The sequence below is a fragment of the Aquila chrysaetos genome, chromosome 6 (assembly GCF_900496995.4).
Source record: "Aquila chrysaetos chrysaetos chromosome 6, bAquChr1.4, whole genome shotgun sequence".
NCBI classification, from domain to species: Eukaryota; Metazoa; Chordata; class Aves; order Accipitriformes; family Accipitridae; genus Aquila; species Aquila chrysaetos.
In genome coordinates, this window is record NC_044009.1 from 51,880,002 (window position 1) to 51,901,816 (window position 21,815).

Genomic DNA, 21,815 nt, shown 5'->3' on the forward strand with positions numbered 1-21,815 from the left:
TAAACTCTTTTCCACAGCACACCATTTCGGTAACACTTTTCAGGTTTCACTGAAACAGAAAGCATACAAGAAAAGAGAGATTTGAAAAGCAATTTAATATATTCAGGTAGGCCTACCAAATCTGATTGGTTTCTTTCATTTTGGATGCATTTCATACTTAAAGCATCTTGTCAAAGGCATTGTAAATGAAATAGGTATTTTAAAAACCTGACTTGTTATTTTAAAAGGAAATCTTACTAACATCAAATGCCAAACTAGGATTTTGTATAAACTGAAATGTCATCTGGAAAATATATGACTCAATTCTGCGCTATCTGACACTGCAGAGTCTTTTGTTGGAGTACTATGTTTAGTTTTGGCATGACACTTCAAGAAGGATGCAGGCCACCTGGAAAGAGTACAGGGAAGAGGAACAAGAATGATCAAGAGTTGAGGAAACATGACCTACAGGAAAGATGAAAAGAACAGCCTGTTTATTTTTAAGGAGAGACCTGAAGCAAGATACAGTAACAGTTGTAACATTCCTGCTACAAAGAGGCAGCAAAGAATCTGTTACTCCAGTCTTCTGAAGCAAAAAGAAGAAATGGGCTGAAGTTGCAGCAGGAAAGATTTTAGTTAATACAAGAGGTTTTGGTTAAGGAAGGTGTTTAAAATGTCAGGAAGATTTAAGCACCAGGAGGCTGTGGAATTGCCATCACTGCAGGTTCATAAGAATAGGCTACACAAGTATCTGCCAGGAATAATTTGGGTGTAATTATTTCTGCCATGTGGCATATGCTTGGGATCTGATGGTTCTTAAGGTCTCCAAGGAGGTCCTGGAGTGTGGGACAATCCTTCAACTTGTACCTTGACAGCTCAGTTAATGAAAAAAAAAGAAGTTTAAAGTAAGGTAAGATTTGTTTAAAATGAGATAAAAATAAGATAGAACTGGAAATGGCCTTCTCCCAAAGAACATCAAGTCCAAGCTCCTCCTCAAATGTCATCTCAAAATAAGTTAGGTGTTCTGTTTGGCTGTTCTAAAACTTCTCTGGACTTATGGTTTGAAATTGTCTTCTACTTTGCAACCTAAATTTGTATGGGAAGGGATGGGTTGATATTGTTGTTGGGCTAACTTTTTCCTTTCTTTAGGTTAAATAGCTCTTCTTCCATTCTCAGGTTTCCCACAATGTAAATTCAGTCAGTGTAGTCATATTCCCCCCTTTCACATCAGATATTTTAGTTTTTTCTCGTAAGAAAAACATAGCTTTAATTGTTTCACTATCTCTTTCCCTGCACCCCTTTTTCCTACACTTTCCACCAAGTAGTTTTTTCTGAATGAGATTAGTTGCTTGCAAAAAAACTCCCAATGAAAGGCCTTTCACTGTATACCTTTCCATTTAAATACATCTTTCTTGGTATCATTCTCAAAGCTATAAACAATATAATTGTCATATATTTTATATCACCAATAGTAATATATGAATCTTAGAACACAAAAGCTATAAATATTTGCACCCTTTTCATTCATTTATAAATAGAAGAAAAATGAAAAGTTTACATGCTTAATATTTAAATTAATGCAAAAGAGATTCGTGACCGAAATACACTACTGTTATTTTTTTTAAATTCCTTCATCCTCAGTGGTTCATCCATTAAGCTACTGGATTGTTTTTTCTCTCTGTCATTGCAGTTAGTCTTATATTGCTATGGGCTTCAGATCACAGTCTGAGAACTACCAAGTTAGGTGTTCACTTCGAATGCTAGTCAAAACCACAGAATAAATTTCAAACAGTATTTCTTAGCATATGTATCTATGGAAGGAGTTAAGGAACACACACACACACACACACACACAGAGTGTATATAATATTTGTCTGGGATATATTTAAATGTGGAAAACTTGGAAGAAAACTTAAGAAAATACTGTCAGATGAACGTCTCCAAGTGCCCACGTACAGCTGTGGAATATCTTCTTGCTGATGAGAGGTTCTGCTAGGATTTGCAGATGAAAACTTTCCTTTCCAGCTCACTTGGGAGGCAGATGTATAGGACTGAATGTGTTACTTTATTGACACTGCAAGTTGCGCAGACTTATGCCTAGGCTCAATCTGGAGCATATGTCGAATGTTAATGCAACACAATAGCAAATATTAGGTTGTTTCCTCAAGTATCAAGATATCCACCATACCCGATTACTCGTCACTATAAAACATGTACTGAACTGTGTAGAGCTTTTGTTACTGTCGAACAAAGATGAAGTTTATTCATTTGAGGGATTATTTGGAGGATATTATAATAGAATCTGAATCCTTGCTTCAAGACTGGATGATGTCTCATGATTCCTTACAGCCTCAGTTATTCTGGGATTCTATGATTCATAAGCCATTGTATTTCTTTGGACTTACTAACAGATAGCCTTGTTCCTCCAGGGAGGTATATATTCATTCAAACATTAGACCTTGTATAAATCAAGAGATGCTGTCAGATGCTGTCAGATACTGTCATTATTAGAATTGTATGCTACTTTATGTCCTTTATTGATTAAGTTGCTTTTTCTAACTGCGGCCTTTCACCATTAACAGTTAACTTCAGTAAAAAAAATAAATTTTATTCATTATTGCATGAGTGTCTTTCTCAAGAATTTCAGTATGGTAATCTATTACAAATCATCTCCAAGCTGGTATGCACTCCTTGCTTTTATGTGTTAGTCACTGTTAACACATTTTTGTGATCTTGTGGGATTGGCACCCACCTAGCACAGAACAGTAATTCCCTGTAGTGTGGACATCTGGCTCTGATATAAGATTATTAAGCTATCAACTCACATTGCAATGTGATCCAGAGGGTTTTGCATGGAATGGCAGACGAAAAGGTGTCCTGTGCAGAGGAAGACGTCCACATCACACTTCTTCCAGAAAGAGAAATCTTCGCGTCAAAGAGGATTCTCTTCATCTGAATCAGTAATTTGTCTATTTAGATTACCAGTGAATGATATTTCAGTTGGATTTCCACTTCCTTTCAGTTTCCATTCCTTCCCTCATGCCTCTTGATTGTTTCTAGGTTCTGAGAACATACCAGGAATATGTCACAACTCCAAACCAGCAAAGGCTAAGTGCCAATCTTCTTCAGCTAATGAGAAATGAATGCTCCAGAGCAATGCACTCAGCACTGTCTCCTCCATTCACCACCACCCCCCCCCCCAAAAGTTTATACTGCTGTCTTCCCAACTCATATCCCAGGTAACCTCAGATGCATGTTTTGGATATTGATGTTTAGAAAGCAACAGACTTCTACCAATATGCTTTCACAGAATAATGTTGAATTAGGTCTCATTCAAAAAGCTTGGACTCTTATCTGTTGGGCATTAAAGTAGAAGACAAGTACAAAGAAAGCACCAATCCTCAAATCTAGAGAGAAGAAAGAGTAGGGCTCCAAGCTCTATGCAATAAGACAAGACCTGGAGCACAAGTCTTATGAGGAGCGGCTGAGGGTACTGGGGTTGTTTAGTCTGGAGAAAAGGAGGCTGAGGAGAGACCTTATCGCTCCCTACAACTACCTAAAAGGAGGTTGTAGTGAGGCGGGTACTGGTCTCTTCTATCAGGTAACTAGTGATAGGATGAGAGGAAATGGCCTCAAGTTGCGCCAGGGGAGGTTTAGATTGAATATTAGGAAAAATTTCTTTACTGAAAGGGTTGTCAGGCATTGGAACAGGCTGCCCAGGGAACTGGTGGTGTCACCATCCCTGGAGATATTCAAAAAGCGCATAGACAAGGCACTTCAGGACATGGTTTAGTGGGCATGGTTGATGGTTGGACTCGATGATCTTAAAGGTCTTTTCCAACCTAAACAATTCTATGATTCTATAAGTCTCTGGAGTGCTTTCTTGTTTTGCTGACATAGGAGCTGTAAAGTGTGGTGGGACAAGCAGTGTGGTGGGATGATCAGTGTGGCGGAGACTGGTGAACAAACTGGCAGGCAATATCCCTGGTCCCAGCATCCCACTCTGTAGTAGCTCACTAGCAGGGCAGGAAAGAGGACAAGAAGCCACCATGCCCTGAATGTCCCAGGCTGGTCGGAGGGAGCCAGCGGGCTGCCATCAGCTTTCTCGGATACCTCAGTGGAAAGTCCCAGTGCCAGACCTTGACATCAGAATGCATGTGAGCTTTGTTGGGAGCGAGAAGACATATATACGTTGTACACCTACTGCTGCACACTGAAGGTTCAAACTTGAATGGGTAAGGCACGGGTGTGCACAACGGGATTGTTACACGTAGGTGAACTTTATTGGAAGAACAGGTTTGCTCTCATCAGTGAGTGCTGCAGTGACAGGTCAAGACATGGGGATTTTGGTGGAAGGTGCCTTGCTACTCTGATGCAGGGGAAAGCCTCTCACTCAACTTGGTTTCCCCACAGTTCTCCCCTTCATCATCTGCCCGAGTTGTAGGTGGGAGGAATACATGTGTGTGTCTGTGTATACAATGTAGCTAGGCACTCATCACTTTATGTTAAGACTGGAGTGATGAAGAATATCTTCCGCATTGGTATAACAGTCATCTATGTCAAATATTTTTGAGTAGGCACAGAGTCCTCCGCCCTTTCCTTTTCATTTATTTTGATTGTGTTCGTGGCCATGAGCACATCTTTTTCTACAGCTCCTGACTCAGAAGTTACAAATGTTATCAGAACTGGAGAGCAGACTCTTCCAATGGCTGCTCAGGAGTGCGGAGCACCAGACTATTTTCCATACTCTCATCTTTCCTCCTTTCTACTCTCCCAGTCATTCACAAGGAGCAGCTGCAGCATTCACTTTCAGCCGGAAGGGAAGACAAGCAGACAGCTGTCATGCTATGAATCAGATTTTAAACTGTGGGTTGGAGGAGAAGATTTTAGCTTTATTTCCCACTTGCAGAACAAAGAGCATCTGTTTTTGACACTTGCAGTTTTATGCTGATCTGGGAGTTTGACTTGCAATTACAGATTCCATGGAGGGAAACTGAATTCAAATAGCCAATGTAAAATATTCTCCTTACAGTTTTTTTCATTCATTAGGTCACTGTGAAATTAAATTCAAATTATATACAAAAAACCAGAATGTTTAAATGAGAATGAGAGGTACTGTGTGTGATTCTCTTCAGTCCTGTAAATGGTGTGACTAGAAACACCATAAGCAGTTAAACTGGTTATTAGTTTTATTGGTTTATGGAACTTGAAGACAGTGAGTGCTGAAGAATGAACAGACTTTGGCTTGAAAAGTGTTCATGTGTGCTGCAGTAGTGAGGGATAGAATGGTTTCTTGGACATGCTGGGAATCAAGAGAGCCAAAAGTGAGTCACATGGACGACTGCAGACATCACATCTAATTGTGTAATAGTACTGCAGCAAGCACAATTGGAGCAGGCTTGCTGACCTCACAGCTGAAAGCACTATTTAAGATCTGGCTACCAGATGTTCCAATAGGATCTAGCCAGCTGCTAGCAGAGGTTACCCTGAGTGTTTTAACAGGGAATATTTACAGCCTAATAGTTCGGAAGAGATGATTGCACTAATTTTCTTTTCTGCCCTGCTGTGGGACAAGGCTCAAGCATGGGGATTCAAGGACGGAGTGCTGCATAACTCTATTTGGTTAGGTAAGAAATAATTTAATCATCAATGTTTTGCTGCAAAAGTCACTGTGTTTGTCTAACAGTATAAAAATGAGCACCTAGCAATACAAAAGGGAGCCATGCATTAATATTAGCAAAATCCTGCATTGAATTGCTGATCATTTTATCTGAGTAGTGACTGTAAGTTTTGTCCTTATGAGCTTACTACTTTTACTATTTCTCTGAAGTGCAGGAAAAAGTAGTTATGGAATATTTCATCTGAATGTATTTTCCTACAGTGTGAGGTAAAGTGAAAACAGCATTAAATAACGGTTGCTTCTAATGAAGGAAAACGAGTATGAAAAGAAACATTTGCCAAAAGAATGAATTACTTTCTGCATGAACATACTTCAAATGCCTGGGGTCCTACACATGAAACTAAATGATCTGGAAATAATAGCGGTAATATTTCATAGGTTTCTAGGAAGGTACAGAAATGTATATGTTTTGGCCATTGGTTTGTTCACATCATTAAACAGTAGAGAGAAGATTTCAAAAGGACTGTAGAAAATGCTGTGGGAATAGTTTCTTATACCTCAAGAGGGTTTAAATAGCTCTTAGAGTTCTTTAAGAGATCTTTATAATTATCCAATATAACAGAAAAACATATTCAGAATATAGTCACAAAAAGGGTGCCAAAACAAAAACATGCACTGAGTGGTCCATTTTATAAACAAATATTTACAAACTCCTTTATCCTCTCTAGAATGTTGTGTATTTCTTTAGGGATATTAAGGAATTCCTGTAGCCGGTACACATTTCTGTTGTGCTCAGATGTTTCATGAGGGATTGGGGCCATGCTCTATTAGCTGGTGCAGCAACCATGTCACTCCATTCCCTTCTCAGAGCACCATGTAGACTAACAGGAACATAAATGAGAAGGAGAAGTGATCTATATTGTTTTCCATTTGACTGCACATTTTTAATGACTTCTCGTTCCTTCTAAACTTGGAACACGCCTGCTGTGTCGCATAGTTGCTGAAGGTGCTCAGGTGGGAGAGAGCTCCATGGCAGGACAGCTTGGCAGCTTCACGCACCACCTCAAGTGGCTGGTGGTCCATTCAGAAAAAGGATGACAGAGAAGAGGTCTGTGTGAGAAACAAGCAAAGCTTGTATTCTTGGCTGGAATAACTGTAAGGAGACGCAGAAGATAAGTAGGACTGAGGCTATGTTAAGCCCTGATAGTAGGGGCATAGAAGTTGAATTTGATACAGGCTGTGATGGGTATTCTTGTAGAGAAGAGATGTGGTCAGGGCAATGAGCAAAGGGGCTTGCTGCGTCAGGGCCCTTGCTGATCTGTAGCCTGTTCAGGCTGTCCCTGAACAAGTGAACAGCACATGGCCGTGCACAGGTCCTGTCTGTGGTTTAACCGTTCTCACGTTCCCTGGCACAGTTTTGCTCTCAGCCAGCCAGTGGTCTTCTAAAGAGTACTCCAGTGCTGGGCCAGGGAGAGCCGGGCCATGGGCTATCCCTGGATGAGACCACCCTGGTGATGGGGAAGAGAGCTCAGGCACACACCATGCCACTTGCACTCACGGACCCATTAAAGAATGGGTCCTGGGTGTTCCATTTGCAAATATTGGCATATCCACATGACTGTTGCAACCAGCCACCCTGGATGTAGCCTTTAGGGGCTTCTACAACATAAATGTGAATTTGTGATTGCGGTGATCATTTAAGCAGTTCTATGAATTGAAGTCAATTTGAATAAAAAATTTTCTGGCTCTTTAAAATGAGGAAACAGTGTTAACTGGAATGCATAATAAAATTGTGTTTTGCTACACCTTTAGCATTTATCATGAGAGTAAATAAAAATAAACCATGGGGTAAAAACTGATGACTTGCTCTAAATAAACAAACGCATGCAAAATCTGGAAGCACAGTGTGCAACTTTGAAATCAGCCACTCTGCTTTCTTATCTCCAGGACTCTATTGAAGCTTCTTTAGAAACGCACCATGTAGTCTAACTACACCAGTAAAATTATTGAAAAAAAACTCAAAATGCAGTTAATTGAATTACCCATGGAATTCAGTGACATTATATATACATGAAGAAAAACTGGCAAAATCACAGCCATCCAACTTATGCATCTTTGTATTAAAAAAAAAAAAAAGTGTAACTTTAACAGTAAAACAAGTAACCCCAATCTCATACTCACTATGCACAAGCATTAAAGCAAGACCCCTTCCCTTGAATAAAACCTAGGAATGCGTAGTGACATCTCAGCTTTGCTTACCTCCCCTTCTTCTGGTAAAGCACTATAAACACCAAATTGAAAATGAAGGGTTTTCCATTTTACCTTTCTTCCTCAGCAAATCATTAGCATAAATATAAAATCTTGAATTACTGGCAGTCTAGAAATGCTCATGTCTTTTACCTTTTTTCTTGTTATAAAACATCTTCTGTTTTCTCAGTAAGCATGCAGTTCTGCTGCAGCTGGCTGTATCGTCTTCCTTTTAATACCTTTCTTCTGTGAATGGAATTTTATTGTTGCTCATTTTTGACACAAGCACATTATAACCTAAGGTTTATTGTAAACTGATGAGAGGATTGGAGCTGTCTTGCCCAAATATGCTCATACGCTTATTTGAGTGCCAGTTCTTAGTGCCAAGAAGTAGGTTTCCCAGGACAGCTGCTGCACTCTTTGTGTTCAAAATTTCATCCCCGTTCACACACCGTATGTCAGTGTGGTTTAGGGGCCATACCTACCCCGTTTGGTGGAGTACTCTGAGTACGACCGTGCGTGTTAGCAGAGGCCCATGCTAGTAACTCTGCATGGCCATGCTCTGCTTAAAAGTTAAATATTTCTTTGTATTTAGCATTTAGTATTTGTGTCATGCATATTGAGGGTACTTTATTAGGCCAAATTTCATGCTTGTTGTGTTTGTGCAGGAAAGATTGGCTACATTTTACCATCTCCTGCTGCTGTGGGTGAGTAGAGGGTTGCTGTCCTTGCAGGATCCTGCTGTCTCTGGAGTTCAAGGAGAGATTTTAAGAAATGTGAGTTGGAAGAAACATGTCCTGTCAGGCATGTAACCCATGGCTTTTGAGTAAGAGCCAAAGAAGAAAAGTAGTTGGAGAAATCCCCAAGAGAACAGTCCCAATATGCAGGTTTTCAGGCAAAGAGAGAAAGAACTTTGTTGAAAGTTCTCGCTGTAGTCCAGGAAGAGGAGGTTTCAGGCAGGTCAGATAAAGCGAGCAGCCTTCAAGCAGAATCCCCCATCAGAGCAGATGCCCAGCTGAGGCTGGAACAGGTTGTACTCTGTAGTGTGGGCCCCATGGTACATGAACGGTGTGCATTTACAGTGGTAGGCGTGCACTTGTGCTTGCCAGTGAAAACAAATTTCATGCACATTTACCTACACAGCCATGATATTGCTTCCATAAAGACTAATGGTAATTTGTGTGTGTGTGTGTGTGTTCATGTATGACTGTGAATATGTGTATATATGTATATACATATACAGATACATAAATATGTAAATGTATATTAATAGTTAATGAGTACAATGCTTTGACCTAGGTCTGGTTTCGCTGATGCAGTGTATCTTTCTGCACAGCCCCTAATGTAATTAAGAGGTAAGGGGAAAAAATGCCAGTGAAAAGATCTGATCAGTTAATTAGGATATACTGTTAGGGAATACTGTATCATTGAACTGTGACACACCAAGCCAGCATCAAATCTCAAAGCTTGGTGGAGTACCTGTGTGTGGTCTATCTTTCCAAAAGCTACTTTTGTCATGTTACAAAGGAGTAACAGAGATACAGATTGGTGATTGCTCTCAGCAGGGTAACACCACCCACCAAGACCTTGCACGAAGACTCAGTGGTGCTGCTGTTGGTACAGCAGCCCTTGCAGAAACTGCGAAGAGTGGATCTTTCCAGCAATATTCTGACAAACTTGATGCCTGTCCGTAGTGACATTTCAGCATCAATAAGCGGGGGTAGATACCTTTTGAGGGATAAGATTTGAAAACAATATTGCCAGGTGAAAAAGTCAGGAGAACTAAAAATGATAAGTTTTTACTGTTAGCTCCAAGAGTGATGAGTCCAAACAGTGGCGATTTCCCCTGAATGCCTGGTGGTACATCCAGCAGTAGTTCCAGGGAAGGAACAGGGTGAGTCTTGCAAAGGTGGCTGCCAGAGCGATGGGAGCTTCTATCAGCAAACATCATTGACAATAAGCTTTAAGACTGCTCTTGCTTTGACTGTGACTGGTCACCTTTGCGGAGGTGACAAACCATGGAATTCAGCTGCCCCTTACTCTTTGATTTGGTGTAGGTGGGGCAGCTCAGCTAATCCCAAGGACTACAGTCTGTGTTTTTCAATTCACCTTCCAGTTCACTTCCCTGTGAGCTGCAGTGATCAATAATGTCAATTGCAGGTTGTCCCCTGAGTGTGCAGTGAGGCTAAAAGGTGTGCTATTTTCTGTAGTACTCAGATCTTCAATTCATGCATACTGAATCCAATACAGTCATACTGTAAAGAAGCAGTTAGTGGATTTATCAGGTTAGACATGATAGACTGTTGAGTGAATGAAAAATAATACTTTGTATGAATAATTTTTTAATTAAAATAGATTTTTTAAAAAATATAACATACCATTATTCCACAGTTGTTAGTTGTGACTCTTCTATGCAATGGAACTGGCTTCTTCAGAAAGATTTTTCCACAGAATGTATGTTATCCCATGCTCAAGCCAGTGACATTCCCAACAATGTTACAGAAAGCAGCTCTCAGTCTTCTGAGACTATAATCAGCAATATAATTTACTTCACTGGGCACAAGGCCAGTGACTGTGGGTCCAAAATCTACATTGGCAAACGTCATTCTGTATCTAATAAGGGAACTCACCATTGCTAACCACAATTCAGTGGTGACCATGTTTTTTTAAAAAATACCCTAATCTAGCCAAAACTACTGACTCTAAGTGTGTCCCTAAAAAAGACATTATTTTTCTTCCCGTGGTACAAATAACTACTGTAAAAAATTCTTCCTCTTTTACATCTTTTTTCAGTCATGTTGACTAGTGATAGCTACAGACAGCCATTTCTCTCAGATTATACTAAATATAAGAAAGATCTAAACAAAAACGCCATTCAGATTAGATATGCAGATTGGTTCTGAGACAGATTTCCATACATATGGCATCAGACAAGTGCAACATGATAAGATTATAAAACTTGTAGTAGTACTGACAGTTTCTAGGTTTCCCTGGAAAGCTGATTTATACTGTACTTGCAACAGCAAAGAAAAAAATAATGAAGAAAGTATATTCATTTTCTGTGCAGCAAAAATGTCTGCCAGCAATTGTTCTGGTCCTGCCCTTTGTGACACAAGCTCAGATATTTTTATTTCACATTTTTATTCCCTTTAATTTCTGCCTCTCCTCTATCCAAGTAGCTCTGATTTAACTTCTCTGGAGATTCAAAACAAAGCTCTGATTCATCTTACAAAGGCACTTAAAGTTACATCCAAACGTATGCTGTGATAGCAATCCAGAAGGAGCTTCCCTGGAGTCAGACAGGATACACGGAACTAGTGATGCTGACACCAGCCAGTTGTTCCCATAACTACTGACTTCTGAGTAGTCCTTGGGGAGTCCTTCCCTGCATTTGTTGATTTTCTGTTTTTCAAAACTCACCAAGCTCTGACTAGCTCTGTTTTTCAAGACTTCTCCCAAACAAAAACATACCTTTGGGTTGCAAAAATATGCTTTTGGGTTGGGAGGGACATATTTTCCTGACATTTTCCGAGTGGCACAGTTACTAGCTGAACATGTTGTTTCTCTTCTCACCTGGACAGTAGCCTAAAGTGCAGGTCTTGGGGAAACTGCTGGAGGCAGTGAGAGCACACTGGAAGGGGGGCCAGCTGAGATGCAATAGCGAAATCATTTATTGCTTTGGTCCCACAGAACGAGCAGCTGGAGTGTATCACAGGGAGTCACGCTCTGGAAAGTACCAGCTCACCTATGCAGAAGCAAAAGCAGTCTGTGAATATGAGGGAGGACATCTAGCTACCTATCAGCAGCTGGAGGCGGCAAGAAAAATAGGTTTGAAAAAAATCATGGCTGTTCACTTTTCGCATTGCTCATTCATAATGTTGCCAGTCTTGTATTATCATGAATGTTACAAACTCTGGGACTGAGGGACTTGTAAACTCCCTGGATTTTTGCCCACGTTGCATGCAATTTCCCCCCTCAGTAACAGAGCATGACTGCGCTACCTACAGAGCTGTCGGGGATAACATCTGCACACAGTGCTACGCATCCCCCTGAGCTCTGGGTGCAGCACAGTCCTGGAACCAGCAACAGCCAGCAGAGAGCCATCTGGCTGAGCTGGGAAGCAATGGTACCTCCCCAGCTACAGCACCTGGCTGCTGCTGGGGGCTGCAGGCGAAGGTGTTTATCCCCAGGGAGTTTCTACAGTAAATGTGCATTGCTATTTTTCATATCATCAGTCAAGATGTTTTCATAATGTTTATTCCAGCCATATTTGCTCTGAGAGAAAGTGGGTGGTGTGCTCGGAGTGAAAAGTGCAGCTGAGTGAGGGCTTTACTGTATTTTTATTTGATTCCTAATAAGAAATGATCAATTCATTCAGAACATTAGGAAAACAATGGAAAATATCCTCCACTCTAGAAATTTGCAGGCTACGCCGTTGAGTCAGAAGCTGGCTCTCGGCACCAGCGCACATGTAAAAAGGGTACTTTTGTCTCTTCTGAGTAGCTCATAGTCCTAGGACGCCACAAATATGTTCCAGTTCGTCTCCGTGAAAACACTGAATTGGTCTCTACCAGACAGTGACTAACATTGCATTCTTTGGCTATTGTTTTTAAGTTCTCAGCCACAAAATGCATTAGCAGGATCTTTTAGTTTAGCAAGAAATACTTGAGGCATTCCAGGTATTTAAATTTAAATTGAAAGTATTTTAAGTAAATACTTCATTTTCTTAGCTGTCTTCTGTATGTAGTATTTTATTCACTCTCACAACTTAATGCTGCAAGCTCTTGAGATTTGATTGAGTAAATTTGTATGACTTCAAAAGGGAAACAAAGAACGCACTTATATAACTCATCCAATGTATAATTTGGTTACAAATGCTGGTACAGCACTTAAAACTCACTACCAGGAAACTATATAGTCCATCTGCATTTGATTTTTGTTTCCAAATGAAGAACCAATAATCATATTGTGGAGAACGCAATGCAATTTTATATTCTGTGTTTAAAATTATCCTCTCAAAGTACTGTTCTTTCCTGGAGTTCAATTTCTATTAGGCCAATTACATCCAAGTCATTGATCAGCTTGAGTAAGGGTTTACTTACTTGAATAAAAAGCAGAGTTTCTTGCCTAGAATTGATTTATCACATCTATGTCTCATTTTCTCCCTGTTGCAGGTTTCCATGTATGTGCTGCTGGCTGGATGGCAAAGGGCAGAGTTGGTTATCCCATAGTAAAAGCTGGAGCCAACTGTGGCTTTGGAAAAACTGGTATTGTTGATTACGGGATTCGCCTCAACAGAAGCGAGAGATGGGATGCCTACTGCTACAACCCTAACGGTGTGTTTAAAAAATAACCCATTGCTCTTCGGGTCTAAGATTATGACTACACGCCATACTATCTGGCTGCGCAAAGGCACCCCGCCTCTGAATGAGTTAGCTTCAATACCATAAATGTGCTGTCTGAAAAGGGGGGTGTATAGATACACATTTATTTGGAGCCTTGCACTAAGCCCCCTCTGCTGTTACCTATAGCTGATCTGGCTTGCTCAGAGCTCTGTGTCTCTGCAATGCATTGTACCATATATCATAGGGCCTAAGCAAAGTCCTTTCAGAAACTAAAAATGTAATGATATGCTGTTGTTGAGTAAAAAGTTAAGTAATATTTCCAACGTGATGTGCAAATGTCTTGTTTTGTATAAGAGGTTACGTTTAGCCTACAATTTCATTTAAATAACTAATCTGAGGTGTTTAATGTGGGAACCCTTTTCCAGACATTTTGCCTGTAAACAGGCTAAATTTAGTGTTAACCCTTATTCCTTCTTTCTCGTGCCTGAGATAGAACAACTTTTGAAAATGCATGCCATGTCTGGGACTGAAACACCTGACAGATCCAGCTCCCAGCAGTGCCTTGTGTGTGCGTATGTGTGCGTGCATGTGTTAACTAGATGGAGGAAAGTGGATCTCCAAAGCAGAATGGGAGACACAGTTCGAACATGACTGGCAAGACTTAACCACATACGGGACATCTCTCCATTCCCCTCCATTCAATACACTGCAGGTGACTAAAATATTGACACGGCCACTGTTTCAGTTTAGCTTGGTATCACTTCATATAGCAGGGAAGACAGAAGTAGGACCAACAAGAAAAGCAAAGCTTAAATTTGTGCACTGCTCAGCTTTCCTACTACTCCAAGTGTACTACCCTGCCTGGCAGAGCCAAAAGTTGGAGTTGTCCGTGACGTCTGTACAGCTGTGCACATTTTGTTTGTGCTCACAGGGCTTCAGCTTGTTTATGTTAGCTGGGCAGTTGTTAATCAAATAGCTCTGTGGGGTGGGGGACATTCACAGATGTTCAGCATACAAAGAAAACTGCAAGAGAGACTACTGCATTCATTATTACTTCATGTAAACTGTCAGCCCGACTTTATCCTTTGTCAGCCTTCTCCTCTGGGCTGAGAGGTAGTTACTTTCCAAATGCTCTGTTTGGTTAGAGGGCAAAAGGAAACCAGAACTGCCAACACTCAGCAGATGGCTTGAGTCTCTCCCATTAAAGGGATATGTATTCACGCTTGATGGACAGTCTGCTACAAAGCCTGGCAGGGTTGTCTGTTTGCAGGTAGAAGACAAGTAGCCTAGGGGAACAAAGACAAATTTCTGATTGAACTGAGCCTATGCTCTTCTCTAGGATGCTAAAGATGTCAAGAGGAACTTGTGGAACTGATCACAAGTTTGAAGTGTACATCCAACCTAGCAGTGATCTGGAGCTGAAAAGCACAGGACTTGAGGACAATGTACAGACTAAGAGGGTTAATCACACTGTCCAGCTTAAGGCCCCTAACTCACATGCACTGAATCACCCTTAGAAAGTACCTCCCTCTCCCCCAGGTCTGCACTTGGGGAACTATGACAAATCCTAAAGTCAGGCAGTGTGAGGTACCCAGATTGGTTGGTCCCACTGTCAGGGATCTGGTAAAGTTCAAATGTCCATTGAATCAAATGGGAATGAATGTTTTTCATCCCAAAGGAGACATTCCAAAGGGAATGAAGAGCTGCAGCAATAACAGGACTACAATGCAATATACATGATCACTAGCCTTTATAAGTTTTCTTGTAAAGGCACACTTTCAAGAGGTTTCTGAAGAAGAAAGGATGAAACTGAATGCCAGGGTGACTTGCAAGTACACCTGTAAAGCTTACAGTTTGACACAGCCAGAAACCCCAAATGCCTTTTATATAACACACTTAGCTGTGGCCCAAAGTCCACGGAAGTCAATGAAAGATTTTCCTCTGAATTCAGTGAGGTTTGGATCATGCCTCTTGTTTCCAAATTATCTGCTCCCAAAAGCTAGGAATCACTGACATTTCTTGTGAATGCTGAGTGCTTAAATGTATGAAAGGTGCTATCATGGTGGGTGTTCCTATGTGCTTTTCTATGGATCTGCTGGGTCAAAGTGCACAAAGATTTGAACCATAGCCATATCTAGAATGAATACTTAAACCCTGATATTTTTATTTTTCTCTTAGGAAAAGAATGTGGTGGAGTCTTCACAGATTCAAAACATGTTTTTAAGTCACCAGGCTATCCAAATGAGTATGAAAATGACCAAATTTGCTACTGGCATATTAGAGTAAACTATGGACAACTTATTCATCTACAGTTTCTAGAGTTTGATGTTGAAGATGACACTGCTTGTATGGCTGATTTCTTGGAAATCTATGATAGCTATGATGATATCAATGGCTTTGTGGGCAGGTAAGGCAATTCCAGCTTTAATATGCAAATAATCAAATGATTTAATTTTTTCCCCAGAACATTACTTTAGAAGAAGACTGTATTACCTTATCCAATTAGCACCTCTGATATGCCCATAATACTTGTAGCAGTAGTTAGTTCCCAACTTATCTTTCCTGGCAATTTACTGTCATTAACACAGGCCTGTGAAGAGTTTCAGAGAATTACACTTTGCCTTTTTCTGCTTTGTTAAAGTACATGAAAGAAAGCTGCAAGACTTTTTAGTTAGCTGCTTATCCTAATTCTCTATTATTTTACGGGAAGAACTCCTAGCAATCTCAAACAGTATTTTGTATTTGCATATTTGCTTTAATTGAAAGGAGGGAGGTGGGGTGTTAAACTGTTAGCAAAAATGTATTTAATTTAAGTTTCTATTCACTACAGAAGTAAAATATTTTCTAACAATATCAGAACAGTACAAGTGTTATATATATCATCTCTCTTACTAGATTTAGTTTCCCTCTTTGCCTAATTCTCACTTCCTTTTCTTCGATGTCATATTTTTGCTTGTCCTTTAGCAGTCATATTTTAGTATGAAGTACCTCAATTTTCCATAACAAAAAATGAACCAGAAAAAGTGATACAAAACACTTCCCAATTTCTGCCACTTTTCACATGCTCTCTACAAATCATCTGTAGCAAAGCAAGGATATAGTCCATTTGTTCTGCCTTTACAGATGATTTTACATGTTTCTCTTCACAATGTTCTTCCTTTCTTAGCCTTGGGCCATTGTTCTTTTCCTTAACACCTTGTTAAATTGCTCTTTGTCTTGTTTTGCATCATTTACTTCCTGCATATATTGAAAAATGCATTTTTCCCTCCCCTAAACCTTACTATAAGATAATGACAAAAATCCTTTAGGCAATTGCTTTAACATATAGTGGAGAATTACATACACTGAATACCTAGAACCAATATAGCCCCATGAGCCACAGCTCCAAAGGCGAGTACAGCCTGAGAGCCACCATTCAGTGTAGGTCCCCATATAGCGGGGTAAGGCATATTTGTTGTGTCGTTTAGTCATGACCATTTATATTTTTTTCCAGGTTTTGTGGAGATGAGTTGCCAGATGATATCATTAGCACAGGTAATACATTTGCACTCTTTATGGTAAAAAAAAACAGCCAAAATCACCTTTTGTCCCTACTTTCTAATAATATATGGTAAAGATGTCCAAAGACACAATCTCATCTTCATGGCCAGCATGTCATAAACTGCTATTCCAAACTGCCAGCATGCTCTTTCATCAATGCTATTACTTCTAAATAAATGTAAAAGAAAAAAAGTCTCGTTAGAAGATAACCAGGGTGCATCCCGCTGGCCTTACAGAGGTAGTACACCTACGCATGTTATGGGATTTTCACACAGGCGGCTTTATACAGCAGATCTGTATGCACACAACCTTCATGCACCAGTTTTTCCCAGAGCAAGGATTGCAAGAACACTTCCAAAGCTGGTTATAGACATTGCTCTGTGTGTGTGTGTGTTTAAACAGCAGGTCAAGGTCTGATTACATGTAAATCAAAGCCACTTTCACCTCTCTTTGCTCAAGCGTCGCAAAGTCGCTGTAGCACAGCTGTCACACGGGCTACCTGTGCAAGGAAGTAGCCATGTTCCCTGGGATAGTCTATGGACAGTCTGTGCAGGAACTCACGTTACCACACTCCATCCCACAGCCGTAACCAGCAGAAAGAGAACAGAATAGTTGAATTGTTCCATCCCTGACCTCCCAGTTTACACAGGCCTGGTGGAGGTGAGCAGATGACCCCCATGGGAGAGCGATGTAGCAACCTCACCCCTGTGTCACCTAGAGATCCATGAGGCTCTACGCCAGACGTGTCTCACACATGAAGCGTGACATTTCACAGGTAGAGTGAAGCAGAGCAGCACCTTAAAGAACGGGAAATGATTTGCAGGAAGCACTGGGTACACCAAAACTTTATCAACCTCTGGGCTCTGCAAACAAAAAAAAACTGATGAAAATCTGCCTGTTTTTTTCCATGGGGCTAATGGAACTATAATCGTCCCAGGCCACATCTGGGAAGTAGACAGACCAGCTGGATTGCTCTAAAGATCACAGAAGCAAGCAAGAAAGAGCACTTTAAAAATAACTCTGAAATATCCCATTTTTATGCCACCCGAAAATGTAACCTTTGTTTTTCTTTTTCTTGTCCCAGGCAATGTTATGACCTTGAAGTTTTTGACAGATGCCTCAGTGACTGCTGGTGGTTTTCAAATTAGATATACTACTATGGACACACCTTCAAAATCAAGTGATGGAAAGAATACAACATCCCAAGGAAAAACAAACTTCTTATCCGGAAAATTTGGTATTATGTGAGCAGAGTAATGAGATACACTCATTAAGAAACATGTTTTAGAACCCAATTCAGATATCTGTTTCTTCAGATAAGACATTTTCTTCATATCTTTCTGACTTTTTGTTTTCTGCCTTTATATACATTTTGTTAATAAAGTATACTAGGAAATAACTTATAAAATATACTTACATGAATAATAGAAGACTATTTTTAGATTACAAGTACTGTAAAAATCTGAAGAATTCATTGTTAACAAAGATTTTAAAATTATTTTTCTATGTAAACTGCTCCTTCTCCTCATTTCTTGCACCATTTGAACAAACTTTTGTGTGACCGTTTCAATTATTTTTAAATTTAATATGCTGTTCTCTCCTTATTTTCTTTGATTTCCACATATTTATTTTTTAGATTGTTGCTTTGTTTCTTCATTTTCTCTACACATTGTTATTTTTTTAATTAACTCATTTCCCTGAACTCAAAAGGCCTTTAGAATAAGCTTATTTTTTAGATGCATAAATTCATTTTGTGGATGGCCTAGCGACCACCTATGTAATCTCTGAAGCCAAAAGATTGGCAAGCAGCATGAACAGCACAGAATCAATTACATCATTGTCATAATTTTGTTGTGAGATGAATTAGAAACTACTCAGTGAATTTTGTCAGGGTTTCCTCATCCAGAGAAGAGATGTTCAAGTCCTTTCACTTCTCTGATTTCACTTAGTAAAGAATCAGATTAAAGACCTGGTAATGATAATAAAACTGGTGAGATGAAGCATCAAAAGAAATTGCTAACTGAGCACCAGCAACTCTGTTCAGACGATACTGTCGAGATGCTGTATGTTGTTTACACGGGTTTTAAGAAGACTGTACTATTTTGAATTGATGAACATAAGTCATTCTCTGTGTTTTTAACTTCCGTTTAAATTCCTCAGTCTGAAGCAGCATTAAAGCTACCTCTGTTTTAATCATCTTGTGTTTCCAATGAATTATTTTTATTTCTTGAGAACTTTTCAGACTTTGAAACATTTTTTCTTAATTGAAAGCAGTAAATAAGTTTTAAGAGTTTCTTTCGCTCTGAATATTTTCTTGACCCCAGATCTGCTGAAGTCCAATGCCCACTGAGAATCTTCCTGTGAATTATTTTTTTTGTTTCAAGCCTTGTGAATTCCTCAGAAAGTTTTGCACAAGAGGGGCAGGATCTTAAGCTAATCAGACCCATCTTTCCTTTATTTATTCTAATCCTTGGTTCTTTAAATTTATTTCATCTTTGAGCTTTTCTTATTGCAGTTTCACTGGGAATACAATCCTGCTTCCTGGCCGTACTGGAGAACAATGTTGCGGCTAGCACTGCAGCTTCTCTCCCTGTCATTTCCAACACTATTCATGCTTCCTGTGGGCTCCGGGAAACAAAGTTCGTGTCATTACATTTAATAATTTACTGGTGCTTTTTAATCCTGCCACCTGGTGGACTGAGTAAACCCGTTCACATCCTCCTGTTACAAAATGTCATTCCTGTTCTCCAAGATCAGCAAAAGTGTTTGTTAATAAGGAAAACGCCTGGAGAGAGCTGTTAACATTTTGTTTATGACGTAGGGTGGCTTTTTGTTGGTTTTGAGGGGGTTTTGTTGTTGTTGTTGTTTCTTTAATTGAGGAGCAACAGGTGTTGAACTGATATGGATCAGAACCAAGGGGTGTACAGGAACTACCTGCCTGTCTGGAAACCCCTATGGAGCCAGAGGGGTGACGCTGTTTGGGGAAGAGTTTCTTTCCCGAGCAGGCACTCCTTCTCAGCATCCCCAACGCCACTATGAAGCCCTGCGGGTGACTAAGGAAGAAAGAAAGCCTCAGCCATTAACGTTACTGCTCAGGCCTATCTCTGTCCCTGAGAAAGAGGGTTTCTCCGCACTTCAGACTTGCTGCCGCTGCCGTTGTTCCATATTACACTCACCGACGCCCTGATGCCATCCACACACCCGTCACTCGTCCCCTCAGTGACTTTACCGTGAGGCGGGATATATCGTGCGCGGCCAAGCTCTAACGTCTCCCGCCCAGAGAAGACGACGGCGGTGATGGACGTCGGGCAGCGCTTGGTGCCGCAGCCATGGCGGGGCGCAAAGACCCCGGGTCACTTTCTGTTGCACTCGCTTTTCCCCGCCATTTGGAAACCCCGCATCTACTCGGGGACCCCTCGTTAAATGGCCGTCATAAAAAAAACCCGACTGGGAACGGCCGCGGGGCTACACATCTCACAGCACCGACCCACCTATTCGGGTCTTAAGGAATGTCAGGTTTACGCAGGCAGGTTTCTGCGAAGCTGGAGCTCAACTGTAGCCGCTGAGCAGCTGTGGGAGGTCTGGAGATTATTTTCCAGTCACAAATAAATGATTTGTGGGTTGAAGGGGCTGAGGGGAGAACCGAACTCGCAGCCCTACCGCCTGAGGTGAGCGACCGCCCCTCGCGCCCCCCCCCCCTCCCTCCCCCGCCTCCACCAATCGGCGGCGAGGGGCGGTGCCCGCCGTGGGCAGGGGCGGGGCGGTGCCCGAAAGGCGCGGGAAGCCATCCATCGCTCCGCGCTCCGCCTCGCGCGCGGAGAAGGCGCGCGACGCCGTTCGATGTCCTCCGGCTCGGCCGCCGGCCCCTCCTCCCCGCGCTCCCATTGGCTGGGCCGGCCGAGCCCGGGCCCGCGCGCCGCCAGTCCCGCGCGCCGCCATCTTAGCCCGGTTAGGCGGCGAGGGCCGAACGGCGGCTGGCCTCGGGGCTGGCGGCACCGGGCTGCCCGCCCCCGCCGCACCATGAGCGCTCCCGCCGCCTGCTCCAGCCTTCAGCCCCTGCTGGAGACCTTGGAAGACCCAGCCGCCCCGCCGGGGGACCTCACCGACGCGCACCTCACTATCGTCAAGTGAGTGCGGGCCGCGGCCGCCTCCTCACGGCCGCCTCCTCAGGGCCGCGGGGGCGGCGTGAGGGGAGCGGGGAGGCCCGCGCTGCCTGAGGGGACGGCGGCCGCCCTCCGGCGGTGTGGCTCCTCGCCGGAGCGGAGCGGGGAGGGGGGGGGAGCAGCCCGCAGGCCCGGCGGGCTCGGTCCGCGTGTGCCCGGGCCGGGGGAGAGTCAGCCCCCGGCAGCCGCTGCTGCCGCGGCGGAGCGAAGCTTCTGCCCGGCCTGAAATGGGGAAGGGCTGCAGGGCGCGGGGTTGCGTGGTCGCTGGCTGGAGATCGCGGGAAACGTGCGGGCCTGGGGGGGGGGGGGGGGGCGGCGTCTTTTTGGTGCCTGCTCATCCCAGAGTCTCTCCTTGTGCATTTCCTGGGGAAACTGCGGAGATGGGTGAGGGAATGTTGGGAAGTAGTAACTTTTTTCTTTCCTGACTGGAAAAAGACTTGGCATTTCAGCTTTGTGATTGGAAAGGCTGGGTTTTTCGCGTTTGGGAATGATCGTGTCTTCTCTTAATTGTGTTTCTTTCTGGAAGGTATTTCTTAACCATGAGGATCTGCTTTTACCTGGCTCTTTCGAATTTGTTAGCGTATGCAAAGGCAGCGTCTCTTTCCATCAGTATCTCCCTTGAGTTCCTGTCTTTTGGTTCTGTACTACCTTTTAAAGCTGTAGCTGCTTACATGTCAGCAATATTGATCACACTGTAAGATTTTACAGGTTTCCAGTAATAACTGACAAAAAAGAAGTGCTAGCTTAAAGATAGTGTTAAGCGACAATAGATTTCTCAGGTTGCCTTCTGGATGATGGTGCTTAATATGGTTGGTTTTTGCTATGTCAGACTGATTGTTAACATTTTGTAGGACAAGTACAGCTTTTCTATATGGATGTTCTTCAGATATGTGCAAAGTCATCACTCTTAGTTGTTAAACC

At 42.0% G+C, this 21,815-nt stretch overlaps 2 protein-coding genes across 4 annotated transcripts in view; both read left to right on the top strand.

The window, feature by feature from the left end:
• The window catches only part of TNFAIP6 (TNF alpha induced protein 6), a 31,278-nt gene extending 12,351 nt beyond the window's left edge, over positions 1 to 18,927 (top strand). Inside the window, exons 3-8 of one of the 2 annotated variants that reach the window (XM_041124269.1) lie at positions 3,040 to 3,218; positions 11,537 to 11,674; positions 13,021 to 13,182; positions 15,370 to 15,598; positions 16,685 to 16,725; positions 17,816 to 18,927. In XM_041124269.1, the coding sequence (XP_040980203.1) occupies positions 3,119 to 3,218; positions 11,537 to 11,674; positions 13,021 to 13,182; positions 15,370 to 15,598; positions 16,685 to 16,725; positions 17,816 to 17,979 (834 nt within the window). In that variant the 5' untranslated portion in view covers positions 3,040 to 3,118 and the 3' untranslated portion in view covers positions 17,980 to 18,927. Of the gene's footprint in view, positions 1 to 3,039; positions 3,219 to 5,350; positions 5,607 to 11,536; positions 11,675 to 13,020; positions 13,183 to 15,369; positions 15,599 to 16,684; positions 16,726 to 17,815 lie in introns of those variants that run through there. The other variant, XM_030019231.2, reaches the window with a different exon arrangement.
• Positions 18,928 to 20,643: 1,716 nt separating this feature from the next.
• Positions 20,644 to 21,815, top strand: part of RIF1 (replication timing regulatory factor 1) — a 37,079-nt gene continuing 35,907 nt past the window's right edge. For both annotated transcript variants that reach the window (XM_030019086.2, XM_030019087.2), the window contains exon 1: positions 20,644 to 20,858. In XM_030019086.2, coding sequence (XP_029874946.1) covers positions 20,752 to 20,858 — 107 coding nt within the window. In that variant the 5' untranslated portion in view covers positions 20,644 to 20,751. The remainder of the gene's footprint in view (positions 20,859 to 21,815) is intronic.